Source organism: Mauremys reevesii, linkage group 1 (genome assembly GCF_016161935.1).
Source record: "Mauremys reevesii isolate NIE-2019 linkage group 1, ASM1616193v1, whole genome shotgun sequence".
NCBI classification, from domain to species: domain Eukaryota; kingdom Metazoa; phylum Chordata; order Testudines; family Geoemydidae; genus Mauremys; species Mauremys reevesii.
The window spans coordinates 62315386-62340841 of record NC_052623.1 but is presented as its reverse complement, the minus strand read 5'-3'; the positions used below and the strand labels follow the sequence as shown (position 1 = coordinate 62340841).

General features: G+C 42.9%; 1 protein-coding gene across 6 annotated transcripts in view; it reads left to right on the top strand.

Annotated features, from left to right (window-relative positions):
* Nucleotides 1-25456, top strand: part of FNDC3A (fibronectin type III domain containing 3A) — a 178703-nt gene that overhangs the window by 99546 nt on the left and 53701 nt on the right. For all 6 annotated transcript variants that reach the window (XM_039532933.1, XM_039532928.1, XM_039532940.1 and 3 more), the window contains 5 exons: nt 5419-5656; nt 9233-9508; nt 13775-13833; nt 22192-22349; nt 24367-24426. In XM_039532933.1, coding sequence (XP_039388867.1) covers nt 5419-5656; nt 9233-9508; nt 13775-13833; nt 22192-22349; nt 24367-24426 — 791 coding nt within the window. The remainder of the gene's footprint in view (nt 1-5418; nt 5657-9232; nt 9509-13774; nt 13834-22191; nt 22350-24366; nt 24427-25456) is intronic.

The window sequence follows — 25456 nt, the reverse complement described above, 5'->3', positions numbered from 1 at the left end:
GTAGACCCCCTTCATCTGTGCAAAGCCCCACAGACTTCCGGGGGGCGCCATCTGGTTAAGTGTTCTGCCACCAAGGAGCTCCCTGGAGAACTGGAACTTAAATGGACAAGATAGACAAACAGTAATGGACAGAGAACATGTTAGACCAAGTACCAAGTAGCTTTTTGGGAAATATTGTCATCTATTATTTGTTTCTACAATGCCTAGCCAAATGGAGAACCAACCTGGTTGTGGTCTTTAGGCACTAGTGCAATACAAATCTTTGATAATTGTCAGTGTATTGTCTTAATTAAAACTTCCCACAAACCATACAAGTTTTTTCTCTTGCCTCTGTACTGGATCTACAGCCAACCTACTCTGCCTTTGCTGATCCAATGTTCACAGCCTGTGGTATAGAATAAGGAACGAACAAACAACACAAAATGCAACCCAAATAACCAAAGCCAGTCAGATGGTGCATATGTTAATGAAAGAGTATAAAATTCTGTCCGCCAGCAGAGTGCTTGCATACAGGGCAGGAGGCTCACCTACTTTCACTTACTCTCTGCTGGGGAAAGTTTGTGTATAAAGGCTTGTCTGCATGGTCATTTAATGTGCAGCAATTCGGGTGAATGTACCGTGCTCTAGCTTGCCACACCCTAATTGGCCATGTGGACTCTGCTACTGCACACTAAATATACCATAGTCAGAATTGTTAGTGTGCAGTAGCATGATCCGCATGGCAGGCTCACATGCTATATATCAGGGGTAAGCAACCTATGGCACGGGTGCCGAAGGCGGCATGCAAGCTGATTTTCAGTGGCACTCACACTGCCCAGGTCCTGGCCACGGGTCCGGGGGGCTCTGCATTTTAATTTAATTTTAAACAAAGCTTCTTAAACATTTTAAAAGCCTTATTTACTTTATATACAACAATAGTTTAGTTATATATTATAGACTTATAGAAAGAGACCTTCTAAAAACGTTAAAATGTATTACTGGCATGCAAAACCTTAAATTAGAGTGAATAAATGAAGACTCGGCACACCACTTCTGAAAGGTTGCCGACCCCTGCTGTATATTCATACCCTGTCTTGCCACGTGCTAACCGACAAGCCCTTGGTTGGTTCTTAAATCTTGAATATTAGAATACCGAATCTGGCAGCAAAATGGATTTTGTGTTTTTTAATTGTTTCATTTTGTTTTAGATCATTACAGAAAGGCATGTTTCCTGTTAAAATTCATGTTTTATCATTAGGAAAAATAAAAATCCTTACATCTTTGCCATGAGCTAGTTTCTTCTGTATTTTTTTTTAATTTCAAGTGGGTTACTTAATGCTAAAACATTATAAAATACATGAAAGGCTAAATAAGTTTAGTGAAATTAATATATACTGTTTGCTTCCATTGAGGGCAGAGAGCCTCTCTCAGCTGTCACCCAGAACTCAGAGTGATCAAATCCTGCTAAAACCTTTATGTTGTAAGAGTTCTGAAATGCTTATTGCTAACAAAGCATACCATTGTGTAGTGATTTATACAAAAAGATTCTGTAGCAAATTTAAAAAAATTGACAACAAATAGATAACTTGCTGCCAGTGGAAGCAACCAGTACCAAGCTCATAGTTATCCCAAAACAAATAAAGTCCCAACAAGAGATTTTAATTTAGAATTATAGAAGTGTAGGACTGGAAGGGACCTCATTGGGTATTCTAGTCCAGTCCCCAGCACTCAAGGCAAGACTACAGAAAAACTAGACCATTCCTGACAGGCGTTTGTCTAATGTGTTCTTAAAAACCTCCAGTGAGAGGTGTTTGTCTAACCTGTTCTAAAAAACCTCCAGTGATGCAGATTCCACACCCTCCCTAGGCAGTTTGTTCCAGTGCTTAACCACCTTGGCAGAAAGTGTTTTCCAGTTTCCAACCTAAACCGCCATTGCTGCAATTTAAGCCCATTGCTTCTTGTCCTATCCTCAGAGGTTAAAGAGAACATTTTTTTCACCTTTCTCCTTGTAATAATCTTTTATGTACTTGAAAATTGTTATCATGTCCCCCCTCAGTCTTCTCTTCTCCAGACTAAAAAACACCAATGTTTTCAATCTTTCCTCATAGGCCATGTTTTCTAGATCTTTAATCATTTTTGTTGCTCTCCTCTGGACTTTCTCCAATGTGCCCACATCTTTCCTGAAGTGTGGCACCCAGAACTGGACACAATACTCCAATTGAGGCCTAATCAGCGCGGAGTAGAGCAGAATAATTCCTTCTCTTGTCTTGCTTACAACAGTCCTGCTAATACATCCCAGGATGATGTTTTCTTTTTGTGCAACAGCGTTACACTGTTGACTCATATTTAGCTTGTGATCCACTATGACCCCCAGATCCCCTTCTGCAGTACTCCTTCCTAGGCAGTCATTTCCCATTTTGTATGTGTGTAATTGTTTCTTTATACTTAACATTAAAAAGAAAAAAAAACCCTGAAGGTGCCCTGCAAATGTGTATATATTAAGAGAAGTTGAAAACCTGCAGAAATATATGCTAAATGACCAAAACCACCAGGCTAGGAAGGCTATTCAATATATCTATCATTTATGTATCATTTTAGTTTAGGTCTCTTATGCCTGGATTTGCCCTAGCTCCTGAATTTGGTGATTTTACACCATACTTTCTGCTGCTGGAGATTAGAGCCAACATACAGGATAAGACATGTCTTGGTTTTCACACATTATATAAAACTACTAAGTGTTTCAGAAAACGTGATATACTGTTTAAAAAAAACAGGGCTTGCTTTACCCCCAATCTCATGGGAGTGAAATTCATTCTGTGAAGAGAGTAAAATTACACTTTTAGTTACTGTGTGTGGGCCTGCCTGTTCTACAGAGTTAAGTCTGTCTACATTCATTGATCTGTAGTTGGTTTCCCAGTGATGATGATGGCTTTGCACAAAGATAGAGAATATGGGCCTTACGCCAGAATTAAATGTTTCGCTTGTACGGTTATTGTTGCATTCAGCATCCCTCAGTGCTGTGCGGAAAAAAAATCATACTTGGGCACTATTTTTGTTTGATTTTTATACATGTGCAGTTATCTGATTTGCACACACTATTGCAGTTAATGTTTAAATGAGACACACAGTTGTGCATGTAAATTATTTGAAACTCTTAACTTTTAATAATTGGACTTTCAGAACCTAATGTCATGAATGGGGAAGTTACCCAGGATGACAGCATTATATTGGTTTGCGATTTGTTTACCATCAGATCACATTTGGCATTTTTTTAAAGCCCTAAGGGCAAGAAACATTATTTTAATGAAATCTTGCTTTCTACAGAATTTGAATCTGTTAGTAGGCTGGATAAATGCCTTAAACAGGCTAGATCCAACCTCCAGGCTGGGTGTTTGACAACACTACCATCTAGGTTGTCTCCATTTTCCAGCAGATTATATGTTAAGTAAGATTTGCTGTAGAAACTGTGCTGGGGCATCATGGAAAATAGGAGCTGGCACAGGTCCAGATGTGGCAGAACCTGAAAAGCGAGATTTTAATAAATTATGCTGTGCTGAATACCTTTCGTAGCCTTATGATTTGCTGCATTTTGCAGTTTAACTTTGAAATATATATATGTATACACACTTGAAGTTCACCTTTAATGTAAAGGTCTTCATTTAAATCCATTGCCTTATCCTTCACTTACTCGGACATGCTGAGATACCACAGGAGTCTGTGAACTAGGCATAATGTTAAACACCATGTGTGCCTCAATAACTAAGCGCAGCAGGGAAGAGTAAGGACGAAGTGATATCTTTAATTCTTTTTTTTTCAGTTTGTCAAACTCCAAATGTTGCTGTAATATGTAATATAATTTTTGTATGTAAGGCCTGGTCTACACTGGGGAGCAGGGGATCGATCTAAGTTAAGCAACTTCAGCTACGTGAATAACGTAGCTAAGGTCGACGTACTTAATTCTACTCACCGCGGTGTCTTCACTGCAGTGAGTCAACAGCTGATGTTCCCCCTTCGACTCCGCTTGTGCCTCTCGCTCCGGTGGAGTACCGGAGTTGATGAGAGAGCGCTCAGCAGTCGATTTATCGCATCTAGACTAGACAGGGTAAATCGACCCCTGCTGGATCGATTTCTGCCTGTTGATCCTGCGGGTAATGTAGACAAGCCCTTAGAAAGCATAACTCGTATGACTATCCTTGCTACAAACATAAGGGACTTAAATAATTAAAATTACATCTTTATGTTTGGGGAATTAAACTGGCCAACTCTATAGTTGCCTATACTGTTGTTATTATATTCGAATTGCAAGAACAGGACTTCTTCAGTTTTGGTAGCTTTGAGGAACGTTGTTTTAGTTTAAAAATACTCTTCTTTTACAGGAAGGGACAGTTTCAAAGTACCAAATCCTTTAGAAAGTCACATGGTATTTATTTTAAAGCTATGTTATGGCTTAAAAATTAATCTTAAATTCAAGATAAGTATTTCTGTAATTGATCAATCCAACCTTAAATAGATTTTAACTTTATCTTAATTGTTGTGTATTCCTGTTCCCACACCTACATTGCAATAGGTGGTCATCTCACCAAACATCATTGCAAATAACAATATATTCCAAGTGGTCTGTCCCCTATTTTAGGAAGCTATTTAGGATATTACAGTGGGCACATAGGTTTTCCTTTTTTTCTGAATGGCTATTTCCACCCTCCCCCACACACCCATTTTACATCTATCGCACCCTATTACATATCAACTACAAATTCATCAGCATGCAAACCTGCCAGCTGAGAGGCCTGGCAACTTCCTTTGAGGTATTCTGTAACACTTGTTATTGGGATCTTGAAGTCTGTGTAATTTTTTTTTTTCTTTTTGGCACTCTGGAGGCTGAGGTTACTGCCCCCACAATACTTGAAGCTATGGTTACTCCAAGCCAGATCCCCTTTTAGGTAGCAGGTTATACTACCAACTGAATCATATTTAGTTTTCCACTTTTTTTTAAAATGGATTAACTACACTGGTGAACCTCAAAATGGCCTAAAAGGATTAAAAACTGTTTATAAAATTTTGTTACACGCAGCTTTCATTTTAAGAGGGGGGAGAAGTATTTTCTCCCCATTATTTTCCCACCCAGAAATCAATTGCACTTTTACACTTTCCTACAAGAAACCTACTGAAACACACTACTAAGTATCCCTCATTTTCCTCGCCCGCATTCTTTTTTTTTGTCTTATCATCTCCATTTTGTTCTACTTATACTACTGAAGATTCTTTTGCTCTTATATTCAAAATGAAAAATTCTCTTTTAAAAAGATTTATTGATTTGTTATCTTTCAGACTGCATAGTTCCAGACTCCATTTCCTCTTTGTGGCATATATTTGAAACGAGCTGTTTGCTATCTAAGAAGCAGTCCTTTACCTGATCAATGTTTGTTCTCTTGGCTTAAGGTTATTGAAGACAATGGTGTTCGAAGGGTTGTGGTGGTTCCCCAGGCTCCAGAATTTCACCCTGGCAGTCATGCAGTAATACATCGGCCTCCGCATCATCCGTTGCCTGGTTTCATTCCTCTTCAAGCCATGATGCCCCCCCCACCACGACATATATATTCAACAGTGACTGGAGCAGGTGATATGGCTTCGCAGTATATACCACAGTATCACACTTCACAGGTATATGGAGATCTGGGTAAGTAAATTGTCAAAGAGTTACATATCCTATCAAAGCAATGTGTTCGTGTTCTTCTGGCGTCCCTAGTCGATTCAGTATTCTTCTGTTGTGTAACTGTTAGCTTTAAGCAGTACTATAGCCTAAATTCGAGCTGTTAGCTAGGCATCCTGCAGTACAAATAAAGACAGTATCAGGGAACCATATATGTTTTTATTAAAGTACGTTAAGTATTTTGTTTCAGAAAATTGTCTGATATCCCAGTCTAAGCAGAATTAGGCCTGGTGAGTTCTAGAAGGGAGCCTCACACACTGGAAAAGGCAAGGCATTATATGATATGATTTTAGTGATTCAGTAAGTGTCACTTTTTCCTCTGACTCAGTATTTAAATCCATTGCCTCAGCATTATAGGTAGGCCCTTTGTTCTCTATGGGACACTGGATCCAAATTCTGTGAATTTCTACCACATAAGCAGTGTAGAAATCTGTGACATGTTGAAATTTCCATGGTTACTTCAAGTAAATTCAAAACCAGAGCATCTGTATTGAATTAAATATGTGAAAAATAAAACAGTACATTATTCCTTGTTTATTTTACGCTAAATTCAATGTATACCTGAATTTTTGAATTTTTTTAAATTTTGCACTGTTCCAATATTTATGGTTCTTAGCAAAGTTGCACATTTTTGTATTAACAGCAGCAAACTGCATTCCAGAAGACGTCAGGAGTGGTAGCTGCAGGTTGTGACTGCTGGGTTTGGGGTTGTTGGAGTTTTGCTTCCTGGGATCCAGTATGGAATGTGGCTTGGGTTTTTGGCAGCCAGGAGCTAGCAGAGGCTTAGGCACTGTGAAGATGTGGGTGGGAAATGGAAAAGGAAGAGTATTCATCTTCTCTTTCCTTCCCCTTTTGTGCAGAAACAAAAGTGACTTGGAATTTGGGGGAGAGCTTGAACTCCTAGGTTACCACCCCAGTAATCTGATCACCCAATTGGCTGCTTCTCAAATATCCACCAGTGCATCAGCCATAAATAAGCACATTAGCAGGATTTTTCTACTAAAATGATTGGTAATAAACTGGTTAATAAAGTTGAGATTCAAAATGTCATCAGTACACTTCAAAGTCAACTCTCAGTTGCAATGAATGAGTTTGCCTCTTCGGGTCTGCTCTTTCAGGCTGTTTTCAGACTCTGGAGGATAGTATTTCATTGCCCAATAATGGCTCAAAATTTATTTTTTTAAATAAAATGTTAGGCCTTGACTACACTAAAAAGTTGTATTGATTAAACTAAAAATCAGTTTCTAAAGCATTTTAGTTAAATTAGTACAACTCTTCCCTCCCATCCCCATCCCCTGTGGACACAATCTTATTTTGGTTTAAAAGTGTCTTATGTTGGATTTAGCTCAGTTGATTCCCTACCAGCTTATACTAAATCCAATATAAGACTCTTTTTAAAATAAAACAAGAGTGTCTACACAAGTGGTTTGTACTCATTTAACTAAGTCTGTTTAGAAAACAATTTAAACAACTAAAACTTTCTCATATATTTAAGGCCTTTAATTCTGCTGCACAGGTCTATGGTAAGGAATTGATACTGCAGCCAATTCCATGACTTCAGAATTGTAGGACATATGTAGCTCTGATCATAATTGGTTTACTTATTATATGTAGATTATTTCACACAGTAGAAAGATATAGTTAATGGCAGTCATTTTTATATTTTTAACTAAGCTAGCATTCCACCCACAGATTGTTCTGAATAAAGTGGTAAATATTGAAAGAAAATATCTCTCACTTTTAAAATTTTCAGACTAGAACAGGAGCTAGCTCTTCTTTTTTCTTCATATTTGAGAATTGAATTAATATTTATATTTGTAAGTGAACTTCACAGTTATCTTTTCAGATTATGAGCAACGATATGTTACATCTACACAAGCTAAGATGCTGATGTGTTACTTCTGCCCATTTAAAACGTTAGTGATAAATCAAAATATCCAGAAGGTTTATTCCCTCATAGTTAGATTGTTTATATATATTGTAATTAGTATTATTATAAAGTGTGCATACATATGTATGTCATGTATATTATGCAAAGAATACATTTTAAAAAGCTTTTTCATTTTAAGTAATCTGTCTTAATAAAATGTCTTTGCTACCAAAAGTTGATAAGTCAACCATCTCGTCCATCTGATACCTGTCTTCCCATTTCTAAACTTTTAATCTAAATGCAACCAGTGCATAAATTGAGAAAGTAAAGTGACAGATTGTTCACCCTGAGACGAATCTCCTTTTCCCATAAGTATAACAAACACCAGCTGTTTCCTTTACTAATGACAGATAGGATTACACTGAGAAAACAGAGCTGGTGCTGTGGTGTGTACCTTTTAAAAGGCTGCACTGTGTAATTAAAGCACTTCTGTATGTGATGTTAAAAAAGAATGAAAATGTTAGCGCTGGGAAAGGAAGTAGAATCTTTAGTACAAAATTTGACAAGAATGAACAGTTCTTTCTTGTTGTTAGTCATTATTTGTCCAAAGCCATGCTCTGTTTGGGTGGTTGGGCTTTTTTGGTGAAGTCAGAGCTGTCCATCAGTTCACCGCTGTTCACTGTTTTGACCGCCTCATCAAACAGATTAGGAGAATAGCTTTGCCCATGATATTATAAATATATAGAAATCTACTGTTAATTTTTAAACAGAGATGATTAATGTGCTGAGCATGCCTGGCTATACTAGTTTCATTCCATTAGTATCCTTCAGCTGCTGGGGGTGGTTTCTACTGATCTCTGTTGGTTTCTGCTGAAAGACCATTAGAATAGTAATTCATTATTCTGTTCCAAAACTTAGTTACCAGTTGCAGCCAGTAGGAGATAGGTGAACATTTTTGACTGGAACCTCCATTAGGGTACAATGTCCATCCCCTGCTGTGCCTTACTGCTATAGTAAAATGCTCTCTAGTCCCAATTAAACAAAGCCTATTCTTCAGTTTGCTTTGCTGAATGAGTGTGGTCTACTTAATCAGGGCTTAAGTGCTGATTCATTTTGTTTGCTCAATATGTGGTGTTTCAGCTGCCCTGAAATGAGATTTTCAAACACTGTGGTAAGTGAATTTATAAGAGTTATATGGTTTCACTGTGGTTTCTCCATTTTCTGTTTTAATACTTCTTTACAGCACTCTGTTAATAAATCAGAATAGGTATTACTATGTCTGTTGCACCAACAGGACCTTGTTGAGACTACTTGGCCTCTAATTCATTGGTGGAGGGAGACACATGTCATATTGGCAAGCACTAATTTTTCCACAAAGGTGCAGGATTTAATAGTATCAAAGAGGGCAAAGCAGAATTTGGAATATTTAAGATCTATTGTATTAACTAAAACAGGAAGAAGGGTTACATTTTTATCCTTAAAAAAAATTATATGCAACAGTTAACGTTTGACTGAAATGTTAAGTAGATAAACTTTTATGCTAATTAGGTTCACAATGAGAAAAGAACAGATATAATTTCAAGATATATATGGAGTCTCTTCAAATGAGATTGTAAATATATTTTATACATTATGATATTTTCTGAGCATTTCATGTTTTTGCTTTAATTTAGATGCTCTCTCTACCCATGGAAGGTCCAACTTTAGAGACGAAAGGTCTAGTAAAACATACGAACGTTTACAGAAAAAATTAAAAGATCGGCATGGAACACAGAAAGATAAATTGAACAGTCCGCCACCATCACCTCAGAAATGTCCTTCTCCCACAAATGAACATAATGGACTTGTGAAAGGACAGGACGCAAGTAGTGTTGTCAGCACAGGATCTACAAAGAGCAAGTCTTTGGGGAAAGGAAAAAGTAATTCTCAAGCGGATACAGAAGTAGAAGGTAAGTGTTAGCAAAAAATTAACATAAATGCTACCTCTTATTCTGTGAATTGTCTGTAGAAGTGGAGCTCCCACACTGACTACGTTGGAGCTGGACAGCAGCCTGTTGATTTCACATAATCTAATAAAATGGAGATTACAACCATCTTTGTTATTAAAGTGAGGGACAGCCCTAAGAGATTGCAGCAGCTAGCTGCATCTTGATTGATCTGAGCAAGTTTTGTAGGGCACATCATATAATTCCATTTAGATAAAGGTCTGCACTTTGTCCACCATTGTGGTTTCTCTCTTTGATGTTCTTGGTACTGCATGTTGATGTGCCTATTGAGTGCAAACAGTCTGCTTGGCACTGTAAAGGACATGGAGGGAAACAGTCCCTGCCAGAGATGACCTGTAACTCTTGATGGTTGGGGGACACAATTTAAAGGTTGTAGGGGGGCATGTGACTTCCCCACTCATTTACCTCTGGCCCCTTTTCCACTCCCCGTGCACCTTCTACACCTGCTCCAATCTGGCACCACCTTGCTCCCACCCTCCCCACAGCTCCTTCCCCACTTACTTCTCCCATCACCTCCCCACTGCAGGCATGGCTCAGGCCAGAGTGGGCACTAGAAACCTACTGCCAAGCAGGTAACTGTGGCTGTGGGTGAGTAAGGGATGGGACTCAGAGGGCTTCCCCGCACCACCTCTGGTGGAGCTGCACTGCCAGCCCCATCTCTCTTCTCTGCTCTGGGCACGTCCTAGCAGGGTTCAGTGGGAGCACTAGTTGCTGGTGCCTTTCCCAGGCACATCCCCGTCAGCTGCACTCAGCCCAAAGTCTGTATCCCTGCTGCTTTACATTTCCTCCACAGCCACTAACCATTCATCAAGCTCCTTCTAGAACACTCCCACACCAGCATCAAATGCCTTGACATCGCAATCAGCTTCAGCAATGGAACCCTACAAACACCTATATAAAAAATCCCCACAGATCACCACACTTACCTCTACAGATCCAGAAACCACCCCAGACATACCAAAAAAAAATCTATTACCTGCAGACAGGCACAGTATTTGCTCTGAAAAGAAAGTCCAGGATACACATGGACAATCCACTAGAGAAATAGATCACATCATGGAATGGGCCAATCAGATATGCTAGAAAAACCTACTTCAATATGGGGAAAAACAACCATTGATCACACAGCCCTACTTGTCACCTACCACCCCACACTAGATCTCTAAGGGGTATCAAACAGATACAACCCATTCTTGATGGGGACCACATCCTGAACGAAATCTTTCCTAAGCCTCCTCTTCTGGCCTTCAAACAACTCCCCTCCTCCCACCCCACCTCATCATCAGACTCAAGCTCCCCGTAGACCAGGACACACCAACTCAAAGCAGCACCATACCCTGCTAGAACAGATGCAAAACCTGGAGACATATCACCACTGCTACAATGATCAATACCAACACAGCACACATTTCAAGATCCGTGGGTTCTATGCATGCCTGTCACAACGTGTTAGAGAGACAAGGTGGGTGAGGTAATATCTTTTATTGGACTAACTTCTGTTGGTGAGAGAGAGAGACAAGCTTTTCAGAAGTTGGTCCAATAAAAGATATTACTTCACCCACCTTGTCTCTCTAATGTCCTGGGACTGACACAGCTACAACTACACTGCATTTCACAACATGTGATATATCTCATCCAATGTATCAAATGCCTAACAACAACTATGTGGGTGAAACCAGACAATCACTGCTCTCTCAAATGAACTCACACAGAAAAATGATAAAAGGCAAAAACACCCTGTCACCACTCAGCAAACACTTTTGACAAAGTTTTCACTGCACATCTGATCACTCAGTCCTCTTCCTCAAAGAAAACCGGCACAACAACTTCAAAAGACAAACCTGGGAACTTAAATTCATACTTCTGCTGGATGCTAAAAAACATGGATTTAACAGAGATGCTGGTTTTATGGCTCATTACAACCTTGCACCCATATCTAGTTAGGATGTCATCAATATTTGCTAGTGCAGCACTGAGCCAGTGAAGAAAGAAAGCAGTCATGCTGCTGCACAGGAGAGGGTATCCCCTCATCATCACTTGTCAGGGGCCAGGCCAGTTGCTAACCTACTCCCTGACTAACTTTGCTGCTAGGCATCCAATTAGCCCAGCTGCATTGCCTTGGAACTGACAGAGTAGCCACAGCACCTGATTGGCTGATGGTTTAGCAGCCATCTTTTAAGCTTAGCACCCACAGCAGATCAGCAGCTGCTCAACACATACCACACTGACAGCTGCGCTTGCCCAGATCCTGTTTCCAGTCCTTGCTCCAGCCATTCATTCCAGTACCTGCTCCTACCTGGTTCCTATCCTGCTCTAGCCTTGTTTTCGAACCTGCTCCTGATCTACTTGCTGTCCGCTCTCAAGCCAGCCCCTGTTCTGCTCCAGCCTTTGGCTTCAGTCCTCAGCTCAGCCTCTGGTTTACGATTCTGGTTTACCCTCTGGCTCTGGCATTCTGCTTCTGTCCCTCTAGTACTTACCCTCGACTAGTTCCTGAACTCTATCCCACCTCCAACCCAGCTCTAACCAGTAGGCTGAACTGTTGTCTCAACCTCTAGGGCTGACCACCCACAGGTTGGCTGGCTACATCACTTCTGTGTTCTCCCTACTGGAAGAGGCGGGGTTGTTGCTGGGCTGATCTGTGGCTATATGACTGTTGTGTGTGTGAATAGTATTGCTCTTAATGTACACTATGTTGCAGCTTTTTAGTAAACTTAAAAACAAAATAGCGTATTAGTAAGGATAGACTTCTTAGCTGTCAATAGTCTACGTGGAATACTAAGAAAAATGCAGTTCTCACCCTTTCACTGAGAGATGTCGAGCAGTTTTATTTGGAAGGTTACAAAATAAATCAGTGAAGCATTTTACAGTACAGTTATAAACCTTAAATATGTGCTGTATATTTAAAGTAGCCAAACTTTTTAGAGTAAGAAAACAGAGACTGTTCAAATTTTGGCTTGACTTTACCTTTGTTGTTTTAATTTGCACATCATCTCATTTCATCATACACACTTTTAATAGACATCATACCTCTGTTGTACATGTATATATAATAGATGTTTCTCTTTGAGGCAGCATCCAAAATTTTATTGTCTAACAATTGAGAATCTTAACAGCAAAGCATCTTAATAGCATCCGAAGAAGTGAGCTGCAGCTCACGAAAGCTCATGCTAAAATAAATTTGTTAGTCTTTAAGGTGCCACAAGTACTCCTGGTTTTTTTTGCGGATACAGACTAACACGGCTGCTACTCTGAAACTTAACAGCAAAGGTATTTCTATGTAATCACTTATAAACTGTAATTGCTGTTTTTCTCCTAACAGCATTGCAGCTCTGTGTTCCAAAAATTTTTCTTTCTACTTTCATCTTCGCTTCTTTCCTTCTCTTTTTGGTTTTAATGTTCAGAGTTGCACTTGTTTATCATTGATTCAAATGCAATTATTATGAAGTTCGGTTTTGACTAAAAATCATAAATAAATACACACACAGAGCAGGTCTTCTTTGCAAATCTACTTTATTTCAGTGGATTTTATGTCAAATTTAAAGTTGATTTAAAAAGAGGAAACACTTTATAATGTCACCTAGAATTGCAGTAACAAGGGCATAACAGGTCACAGATATTTTTTAATCAACTTTAACAAGAAAAATCTTATGAATATAAAATAGTGAATTGACTTGATCTCACTTTCTGGTGGGAGATTTAGCAAGTCAGGAAGGTTCACTTGAAATTTGCTCATTTTTTAAAAAAGAAATGAAGGAAAAATACCCTACAACTCCCATCTAACCTCTAATCTACCTAAGCCAGGTTGGATCAGTTCACTCAGTAGTACATATGAGAAAACGTATGAAGCATCTTAAATAAGTGTTTAGTTAGTGTAAACACTTTTTAAAATATATTACGAAAAATAGGGTAGGTAACTGAGATATCTAAGATGTCTCCTAAGCCCTCCAAAGCAGTGGGTTATTTAAACTCTAATAAATATATTTTTAGGAGATGGTCATGCTGCTATAATCTATGAAATTTATACAGCTCCCTTGTTTAGGTACTCTTCTTTCAGTTTTAGAGTGCCTTATATCAATGTAGCTTAAATTGATAAGGAAGTTCCACTTGCACACATCTAAATGTGTGTGTGTTGTCTGGATTTAAAAAGATGCTTTATTGTAAAAATGTTAAACAGTTATTCATTGACTTTTGTTTGTTTTGTTTTTTAAGAAAATGATGAAGAAACAAAAGCACTCGAAGCACTTCTTTCGAATATTACCAAGCCAGTGGTAAGTAAATGCTACTTTCCACAAAATCAGAATTGAGCTATTCATGTTTTACCCTGTAGTAACACTTGATTTTCTGTTGTCCAGGTCTGGACGACCTTTAGATAGCAACAGTAATGAAAAATCACCAGACTGAGGGCTCGTCCGTCACTGAAGTTCAAATTACTTAAAGTGGTCATTTCATAAATTTTAGAGAAACTGACTTTTTAAGACTGACTAAGCTGAATTCTTTTCTTGCTCGCCCTGATACAGTCCCAGTGTAATTAAGAAGAGAATTTTACCCACTGTAAACTCGTCAAGGTTAAAATCATTCAGACACACACAGAATCCTGTTATTTTGTTGTTTCTGTTCTGTGTATGTGGCATTAATGCAGCTGACATAATAACTATACAGGTAAAACTCTCTCTTATAATAGGCAGTTTATCATTAAAGGAATCAGGGAAATGTTTGTTAACATTCAAAATCAGTTTCAAAAGTAAAAATTTTCAGTAAATTTTCAAATAATTATTCAGTATATTACAAGCAGAAATTTGCTAATTCAGAACTTAGGCAGGTGTATGTGGATCGCTGAGGGGAATAGTCTTTGTAGCTTGAAGTGCTATCAGTATGTTGGCTGAGCTGCAGCTTTACTACATCTTTTAATTGAAGTTGAATGGCATGATGTCCATTTTTCCAATTCCTGGGTGAGAATAGGGCCTTGGACATGGAAATTCGACTAATTTACTATGCAGTGAAAAAAGTAAGACTCACCCTGAATAAAGTACTGTCAAATGCACAAAGTAAACAAATGGGGAAAATATTTTTTTTAGTCTGTAACTGCTTGTTCACATCCAGACCTGTATTTGCTGAGTTCCATAAGGATCAGTTCTCTCTCAGTTCCTATTCAACATCAAAATGAAGCCATTAGCAGAACTACTGAGACCTAATGAGCTCATATGCCAACAATATGCAGATGAGAGCTCTTTGTATCCTTCAAAACATATGGCAAAACCATTTCCATCATCCTAGCCCAATGCTTGACAAGGATCAGCTCATACATGAAGAAAAGCTGGGTTAAGTTAAACCTGCTCGACAAAGAGATGCTTCTGGTTGGCAGAGTGTAATGGTCCTCACTCAAGGATTGGTCAGGAAGCATGGCCTAGTGGTCAGGGACATGACCCATGAAGAGCAGGGGAGTTGTTGTTAGGGGACCCAAGGCCCTCCCACTCCACCAGGCTCCAGCCTAGAGTCCTTTGGGGCCACCAGTGGTCTGGCAACTGAGGCTGCTTAAGGCTGCCCTCCCTGGGCCACTTCCTATCTCGCCCACCTGAGGCCAGTTCAGTCCAAGGTTTTCCCCTGCTGGGATAGTCAAAACTAGGGATGTAAATAACATGTAAAAACAGTAACCGTGTAACCGATTAAAATTCTGTCGGTTACATGGTTAAACATTTACCCAGGGAACTAGGGTTGCGGGGATGCTGCAGCACCCCCATGTTTTACAAGGGGCTCTGCTACCACCCCACATCCTGGGATCCCCTCTGCTGCCCCCATGCCCAGGGCTCTGCTGCTGCCCGGGGTTTCAAAGCTTGCGCCACATGCTGCAAGTCTAAGCCTAACAGCGACCCCCATGACTCCTGTCTCCGGTGTCTGGGAGAGTCTCATCAGGCAGAGTGCTGCAAAATCTGCAAGGTCTTCAAGCCACGCATTAAGAAAGACTTTCACCTTAAGCAGTTGCTCATGGAGGCCGCGTTACAACCACCGGCCCCTGACCAACCGGCACTGGCCGCAGCTTCCTTGGTGTGAAGTGCCCCGGCATCCGTGCACGACCCAGTACTGCGCAGGCACCGAGACAGGATGACCAACCTCAGCACCAGTCGACCTCTCTGGCACCAACTAAGCGTCACAAGAAAGGGGAAAGAGGGCGCTCTCCCCAAAGAGCTACTAGCCGCTCAAAGAAGCTCCCGGCACGCGAAGACAGATTGCAGGCCCGAGCCAAGAACTGGCACCGTTGACTCCGGCGCCACAAGTCCCGTTGAGTCCAGTACCCAGCGGATTCAGTGCCAACGAATGTCTGGAGGAGGTCCTCGAACACCCCGCCATGCCCAACACTTTCGAGGTAGCAAAAGACCTCATTGAGTGGTTGGCGCCAAATCCCCTCCCGTGCAGGAAGAAGCCCAAGAGGGTGCCTCCCAGAAGGAAGCCGGCAATGGTGCGCCACTCGAGGTCACTGTCTCGGCACCGCTCCCGTTCAAGCTTGGCGTCCTGTTATTCCCCGGTACCCGCGACCCAGCACTAGGTTATGGCACCAGAAGCGAACCCAACAGCAGCACCCGCGAAGACTGCATGCCAGTCCATGATGCCATTGGTCACCTGGCACTAGAGTGCAGCACCGACAACCTCACCGGCGTCAAGTGGGAGGCACCGGTCCCAGTCCCAAGACTCCCAGTACCGTTCGCGGTCCCGGTCAGCCATACACCGCTCCCCAGCTCCATGGCACCCTGCAGCTGCTCAACGTTCAGCACTGCCCTGGTCCTCTCCGTCGACAACCTCTGGCTCCAAGGCCGACTCCGGTTGCTCCAGCTATAGCAGACATCAAACCGTGGCCAGCAGAGAATCCCACTCAGCATGGCAGCCACAATGGCTTCCTCTGGGTCCATGGCACCTGCTGGACCCCATTGGCCTACCACCAGCAGCAGGGCATCACCTCCAGAGCCTCTAGGTCCGGGTAATCCATGCAACACCATTCCAGGTTGCCACACAGGCATGCATCAAGGACAAGGGAGGCCACTCTCTCCAGGCTGCCCCCGGATTCCCAAGAGCAACCAGCACTACCAGGCCCAATGCCCGAGGCAGTGCCAAGCACTGCGACACCTCAAGAGGTGTCAGCCCCGCCAGGCCCTGACGTGACCCAGGCATATGGGGACACACAGGAGAGTCTAGATGAGGGCAACCAGCAGCACCTCACTTCCTCCTCTTCCCCAGACGAGGTGGTGGCGGGCACATCTGTCTCAGGACCACCACTGATCGATCATGGGGCTCACCAGGAGCTACTCCACAGGATTGCCCTCAATATGGGACTCCAGGCAGAAGAAACAGTCGAGCAAGGGGATCCGATGGTGGACATCCTGACGCTCAAGGATCCCTCCTGAGTCGCTCTTCCTCTCATAAAGATCATACAGATGAATTACAATGCTATATGGCAGACCCTGGCCTCCATCATGCTAATGGCCAGGGAGGTAGAAAGGAAATACTTCGCCCCTTCCAAGGGCTATGAGTTCCTGTTCTGCCATCTGACTCCCTGTTCCCTAGTTGTTTCAGCAGTCAGTGAGAAGGAACAACAGGGCCAACAAGCCTCGGCCCCAAAGGCCAAGGAGTCGAAGCGTTTGGACCTCTTTGGTAGCCTCCAGCTACGCATAGCCAACCAGCAGGCGATCCTTATAGACATAACTTCAACTCTTGGACATCACTGTCCAAGTTTAAGGATCACCTGCCCCAGGACTCTCACTCTGAGCTTGCGGTGTTAATCGCGGGGAAAAAAGGCGGTGGCTAAGACTTCGCTACAAGCTTCCCTCAATTCAGCTGACTCTGCGGCCAGAACCATTGCCTTGGGGGTAGTCATGCAACGTTCAGTGTGGCTCCAGGCATCAGGCCTCCCTCCAGAGGTCCAGAATACCCTCCAAGACCTTCCCTTTGAGGGCTTGGGCCTTTTCTCGGAGCAAACAGACTCCAGGCTGCACGGCCTTAAGGATCCTAGGGCCACCCTGAAGTCGCCAGGGATGCATACGCCGGCAACCCAGAAAAAGCCCTTCAGACCTCAGCCTCCGCAGCATTGGCAGTATCAACACCACCCCAAACAGGAGCCATATTGCAGGAGGGGCAGAAATAATAGGCACAGACAGCAGAATAAACCCCAGCCCGGAAACAAGCAAGGGTTTTGAAGGTGCACCCGAGAACAGTGTACCAACCCACTTCCCGGATCCATCCCCACGGTTTTTAAACCGGCTATCCCACTTCTACCATGTGTGGTCCCATATAACATCGGACCACTGAGTACTATGTATGGTACAGGTGGGATACTCCCTCCAGTTCTCCTCCTCCTTCCCTCCCTCCCACCCACCTTCCCCGTTCCTCTTCAGGGACCCCTCTCACGAGCAACTCCTTATGCAGGAGGTTTGTTCGCTCCTCGAGATAGGTGCAGTGGAGGAGGTTCCACAGGAACTAAGGGGAAAGGGGTTTTACTCCCATTACTTTCTAATCCCCAAGGCAAAGGGGGGGTCTTCGACCCATTTTAGACCTTCAATGACTCAACAAATTTATGGTCAAACTCCGATTCCATATGGTCTTCCTAAGCAGTATCATTCCATCGTTGGTCCAGGGGATTGGTATGCTGCCCTCGACATGAAAGACATACTTCCATATTGCCATTCATCCGGTGCACCAACACTTCCTCTGGTTTGTTGTAAACCAATATCACTACCAGGTCACGGTTCTCCTGTTTGGCCTGTCTACAGCCCCCCAGGTGTTCACAAAATGCATGGCGGTGGTGGCGGCCTCCCTGAAGAAAAGGCAAGTTCGAGTGTATCCATACCTCGATGACTGACTACTGACAGGTCATTCCAAGGACGAGGTCCAATCCCACGTGATGATGGTCATGGACACATTTCACAGACTGGGGCTCCTCCTCAGTGTACCCAAATCGTCACTCATACCTACCCAAAGGATAGAGTTTATAGGGGCAATCCTGGATTTGGTACAGGCGAAAGCAAGCCTTCCAGAACCCAGGTTCCAAGCCATAGAGCAGATTGTCAAATCAATGCTTCAGTACCCCACCACGATAGTCAGGTGTTGTCTGCATCTAATAGGGCATATGGCAGCATGTACGTACATGGTCAAGCATGCCCGACTGAGACTCGGGCCCATGCAAGCGTGGCTCGCACTGTCTTACCACCTTCTGGTGATGATCCTGGAACAGGTTCTAGAATCCCTGGGTTGGTGGCTGGACCAACCAGTGGTCTGTGCAGGGGTCCCCTTCGCCAAGCCCCAAACTTCTCTGACATTAGTAACAGACGCGTCAGATGTGGGCTGGGGCGCACACTTAGGAGATCTGAGGACACAAGGCTTGGGGTCGAGGGACAAGATATCTCTCCATATCAGCCTGAAGGATCTCAGGGCGTTTCATCTGGCCTGCCAAACCTTTCATGCCACGTTGCAAGGTCACAGCATGGCAGTCCTGACAGACAACACCACCGTCATGTTCTATATAAACAAACAAGGCGGAGCCCGACCCTCACCTTTCTGCTGCAAGGCTCTTCTTCTCTGGGACATCTGTATAGCCCAATCCATTCAGCTCAAAGCATCGTACCTTCCAGGGGTAAGGAACAAGCTGGAGGATTGCCTCAGCAGGTCATACCACATGCACGGGGGGTCAGTCAGATCGGACATCATACAGTTAGTCTTCCAAAAGTGGGGCTATCCCCAAGTAGACCTCTTCACACCAAGAGCAACAGACAGTGCCCTCAGTTCTGCTCATTCCAAAACCACAGTCCGGACTCAATCACCGATGCATTCCTAAAATCATGGGGCAAGGGTCTGAAGTATGCCTTTCCTCGTATCCCGTTCGTCCACTGGGTCCTCCTCAAAATTTGCAGGGATAGGGCAACAGTAATCATGATCACCCCGTCTTGGCCCCAGCAGCATGGGTACACAACCCTCCTAGAGCTGTCTGTAGATGCCCCGATAGCCCTGCCCCGCCACCTGGATCTGATCACGCAGGACCATGGATGCCACCTCCACCTGCAATCTCTACATCTCATGGCTTGGAACTCCATGGCTAAATCCCATGGAGAGCCAGTGCTCTCAGTCGGTGAGACAAATTCTTCTCGGTAGTGGGAAACCTTCCACTAGGGCTGCCTGCCTGGTAAAATGGAAAAGGTTTTCCTGTTGAATTGAACCCAAGCACCTTCAACCGCTCCAGGCTCCTATCCCAGTTGTTTTAGACTACATCCTACACCTTAAGCAACAGGGTCTATCTCTTTCCTCCATCCTGGCAGCCATTTCAGCTTTCCATCCAGGGGAGTCTGGGCGCTCAGTGTTTTTAAATCCCATCGTGGGGCGATTCCTCAAAGGGCTGGAGAGGGTGTTCCCGTATTCTCACCCACCAGTCCCAGCATGGAATCTGAACTTGGTCCTCTCCAAACTCATGAGCCCACCATTTGATCCCCTGGCCACTTGTTCCCTCCTCTACCTTTCTTGGAAGGTGGCGTTCCTGGTGGCCATTACATCGGCAAGGAGGGTGTCCAAGCTGAGAGCCCTCACCTCCGAAACACCTTACACGGTGTTTCATAAGGACAAGGTACAGCTTAGATCACATCCCAGATTTCTCCCCAAGGTGGTCTCCCAATTCCACATGGGTCAGGACGTTTGCTTACCAGTGTTCTTTCCAAAACCTCACACGAGCCCGAGACACCGCAGCCTACACACGCTAGATGTACGGAGAGCTTTGGAGTTCTACATAGAGCGCACAAAATCTTTCCACAAGTCGATCCAATGGTTCATCGCCATAGCCGACAGAATGAGGGGCCTTCCTGTGTCTGCGCAACGCATATCATCCTGGATTACAGACTGCATTTGCACATGCTATGAGCTGGCCAAGGTCCCAGCCCCAGCAATTACATCTCATTCAACCAGAGCGCAGGCATCTTTGACAGCCTTTCTGGCTCAGGTCCCTATCCAAGAGATCTGTAAAGCAGCTACCTGGTCTTCAGTGCATACATTTACAGCCCACTATGCTGTCAACCAACAGGCCAGAGATGATGTGGTGGTTGGCAGAGCTGTTCTTCAATCAATCGTTCCATGACTCCTACCCTCCTCCAATGGTAAGCTTGGAAGTCACCTAATTGGAATGGACGTGAACAATCACTCAAAGAAGAAAAGACAGTTACTTACCTCTCATAACTTTTGTTCTTCGAGATGTGTTGTTCATGTCCATTATAATACCCACCCCCCTTCTCCTCTGTCGGAGTCAACGGCAAGAAGGAACCAAAGGGGGGTCAGGCCAGCAGGGTAATATATACACTGCCATAAGGGCGCCACTCTAGGAGGCTCCCCTGCTGTCCCGACGGGAGCTGCTAAGGGAAAAAGTTTCCGACGTCCGTGCACATGGCACATGCACACCTAATTGCAATGGACCTGAACGACACATCTTGAAGAACAACAGTTACAAGAGGTAAGTAACCATCTTTTCTGCGGGGAAGGTTCTGCACAAATTCTGCATTGCGCAGTGGTGCAGAATTCCCCCAGGAGTACATAGTACAAAATACAGTAGCATGCCTCTTGCACAACAAGGATTACCATGAGCTCATCAGAGATGTCTTTTACTTGCTACTTTGGTTCCCCCTAGAATGTCACATCAAATTCAAACTCTTAGTCTCTATTTGGGAAGCTTTTAATGGTCTGGGACCGGGATACCTAAAAGACCATCTAGAGCTCTGCGACAAGAACTGGAGTTCAGTCAACTACTCTGCTCCTGTGGCACAACATAGCTGTGTACTGCAAGGGGGAGACTTGTTTATGCAGAAGACAGAGCTTTCTCAGAGGACTGATTCAAGATTGCAGAAGAAATTCCTGCAGGATCAAAGAACCACTGCAAACCTCACCACTTTCCATTCTAAAGTTCAAATGCGCTTTAAACTTACCTTCATTAATAATAACACAGCATACATATGCTTAAAAAAATAAAATGAAAAGAAATCCATGCACAGATTTCCCCTTGGGGAGAGGAAGAAAGAAAGAGCACCACACAATAAATGTTAGTCATGTCACTTAATGTGCGTTTGGAAGGCACTCAGATACTATGGTGATAGGCACAATACACAATCTTGAATATAAAAGAAGCATTTTCAGTTTTAGTAATCTTAAATGTTACATATAACAATAGATAATAAATGTTCAGACAGAGGCGTGATTTTGTTGTTGTTCGTGGTGTTCCTTTAACTTCATGTCTTAACAAGTTTAATAAAAAATTTTAGAGCCTTGTTGAATAAAAAACAATTATTCCCAGAATTTATTATACACAAGAATGACAAACAAATGTAACCAGACTGTTCAGTTGTATTTTGCCACTAGATGGCTCTGGTTACTTATCTATGTTCTTTGGTTGCAAATAGCTTTGTGTCTGAGGATGGAAGTGATCATGCCATTTCCTGTATTTCCAAATACATAGTTTCGTCCCACTTGTAGCCTAACCAGTGAGTTATTGTAATTGAACAAATATTCTGAAAAAGTCACACTTTCTGTTCTGTTTTATTCATACTGTTTAGTTATCAGTATTGGCCCACAATTGAAGTTATATGACAGAGTTCTTAAATGTTATGTTTCTGTAGATATCAGACATTCAGGCACGGACAGTAGTACTTGCATGGTCCCCTCCATCCAGTGTCATCAATGGGGACGCTGACAAGAATAATGTGCCGAAGGTGTATGTTTATGAAGTTCTGATTTCAAACACCGGAAAAGATGGAAAATACAAAACTGTATATACGTAGGTATTTGTTATCTTTATTAGATTACTGATGTCCTGAACTTTGTACATAAAAGCCTATTTTAAAAACTGCCTTTTATCTACAGAGTGAGATAATGAGACGTCTCACACAACTTCACTTTTGAGGCAAATTGTTTTAATCAGTAAGATGAAACTGCTTTATTTCCCAAATCTTTACCAATAATTTACTATGTAAAGGCTTGACCCTTTAAGGAACAGAATGCCTTCATCTTCCACTGACTGTACTTCGGTTGACTACAATGGAAGTTAAGGTTTCTGAAATGATACAGGATCAGATCAAAATCTTTTTCATTTACTTACTTCAATTTGTACTACTACTACTACCACCAAAACAAAGGTACGTTTCCAAGGTTCTGGGACCCTGTAAACATGCGGGCCTCACCTCTGCGGTGCCTCCTGCTGGTCATCTCCGGGAATTAGCTCTCCAGCCGTTGGAGCGCCTGCAGGTCGGTGTCCCACTAGCGCTTGCTAGCCCCCATGTCCCTCCCAGGACCCCAGTGCCCCTTTAACTGGGTGCTGCCCCCTAGAAGTACCCCCACAGTCTGGGTCTCTGCCTCCCAGGGGAACCCCCACCCACTATCCCCACTTGCCTCAGTCTTGGCTACTGGCAGTCCTCATCTAGCCCCCGTTCACTGGGGCAGACTGCAGTGTATAAGCTACTCATCACAGGCAAAGGGTTTTGGACCTGCTGCCTCTGGCTACCCATGGGCTGCCCCTGCAACCCAGTACCTAATAGGCCTTACCAGGCCTGCAGCCTGGGGCTTTCCTAGGCTGGAGCTCCCTTGGCATTTCCCCAGCCCTGCTCCACTCTAGATACCTGATTAACCTCCCTGCAGCCAGGCCCTTCTCTCTCTGAACGCAGAGAGAGACTGCTGAGCGCCTGCCTCCCAGCCTTTTTATACAGGCCAGCTGTGGCCTGACTGGGTTGTGGCCCAGCTGCAGCTGCTTCCCTAATCAGCCCAGCTTTTAGAGCTGCAGCCCTCTCCAGGGCTGCTTTTACCACTGCAGCCCTCCCAGGCAGGAGCGGGGGATCACCCCGCTACAGACCCCATGACAGTCTTTTAACTTTTTATTACTTCCAGAACACAATACCCTGGCAACAGTGAAATGTAAGCAAAACTTAAGCCTCACCAACAGAGTCGTAGACCCTTGCAACTCTTTCCCTAAAACAAAGGGACAAGAGATGAGCCTTCACAATGTAATCTAAAAGCTACCCAAACCAGGCTAATGAACGCCTTCCTGGGGGCTGCACTTCTTGCTTGCCTCTCACAAGTAGGAATATGCAGAGGCCACCTCAAAGAATAAAAATAATTATTTACCATAGTAATTGTGGTTATTCAAGTGTGTTGTCTCTGCATATGCACACTACCTGCCACCATCCCTTCTTCCTCAAAGTTCTATACTCATAGGACTTTTGGGTTTAATGGAAGGAATGTGGCTAGGGCTACACAGCCCTTTTAAAGCCTCATTCTGAATGTACAATGGTGTGAGAACTAGTTGTATAAATTGAAGTAATTGGGGCTTATTCAGCCCCAGTAAGAACTACTCCAGGTGTGCTGGTATTCCCATCTCTGGTGTTCCCAAAAATGTGAATATACAGTGGCAGCTCTCTTGAAGAATCAATTACTATTTTAAGTAATGATTTTATTTACCTCAGGGAGGTGTGAAAATCAGTGTTTATAAAGCGTTTATGTACATGTTTAGTATTTTAAAATATTATTGTCATATAGTGTCCACCTGAGGATGGGACTCAAATGATATCTCACACATTGGGTGACCAAGTAAAGTGGAGGACAATCTTTTTTATATAAAAGAACTGGAAACCAAAAGATAGATACATCTTTAATAAAGCACCACTAAATATACTAGAACAACAAAGCATTAGGAAATAGCAAGGAACAATCCTGCACTGCAAGGTGGATTGATTAAATTCTTTCGATCTTTAATTTCTATTATTCTGAGACAATATTTTAAACAAAATTGTACTTCTTTCCAGTGGAGAAAAAACTAGTGTTACCATAAATGATCTCAGGCCAGCAACTGATTACCATGCAAGGTAAGTACCCTTCTTTTTATCTATTAAATGCAATGGAAATTTTTAGAGTAACTTTCCAAATTTGAAACTATTCATTGTAATTAGTATGTATAACAGTATGAACACAGTAACTGACTTTGATATCTTCAGTCTTTACCACCAGACATGCTGTTCTTCCCCTGATGATCACTGTAATTTATGAACTAGCCACAGTTGAAATGTTGATACTCTCAAATGAAGAGTAGTGAACTCTTTCTCCCTGAGGTCCAGGACTGGCAGACTCTGGAAGCCAGTTGTGGCGCTCACTACACCATGCTCCCTCCTTCTCACTTCATGCTACCAGAACGCCCCTGACACTCTCCCTTCCTTCTTCTTATGGCAGCGTCGGCACAGGAGGTGAAGGAGCCATTTCTGCCAGGTTTCCACCAATGGAGAGCTCACCTACACAAGGGGAATTCTCCACTGGTTATTTCTGGACATTTTAAGGCCACTTTGTACAATTAACACAGTAGCAGGCAAGAGAATCTGACCAATTATGCACTGTCCCTAGTTCATTATAATTCTGCAGCTCCAGCAAGAACTGCTGCACAATTCATGGCCCATGGAAGAAATGGCAGAGGGTGGGGAGAAGATGCCATGCTTGGTTCCTTTTCCTCTCTCTCTCTCTATCTCTCTCTCTTGTTTCTAATTTAGATGCTAGTTAATGAGACTTCAGACTAACAAAAGGAGGTGGAGAATACACATTTAACTGGATAAATATGTATTTAAGTGCCTAACATTAGGTATCCAGGCATGAACATTTTGGCCTAAGTATGAAACATGAAGTCCTTAAACCACAATGGTTTTTAGGTTTTTCTCTAATTAATGCAGGTAGGTGGTCAATAATAAAGACCAAACTTGAAGTTATGATATGTTATGTTTTTCTTTCTGGTGTTGCACAAATTGTGAAAATTGGTGGAAGTTGCTTAAATTCTTTCATGTATCTGATACTCTGCATATCACTACATCTCATAATGTCTCTTTTTTAAATAATTGGCTTTTAGTGTTCTTG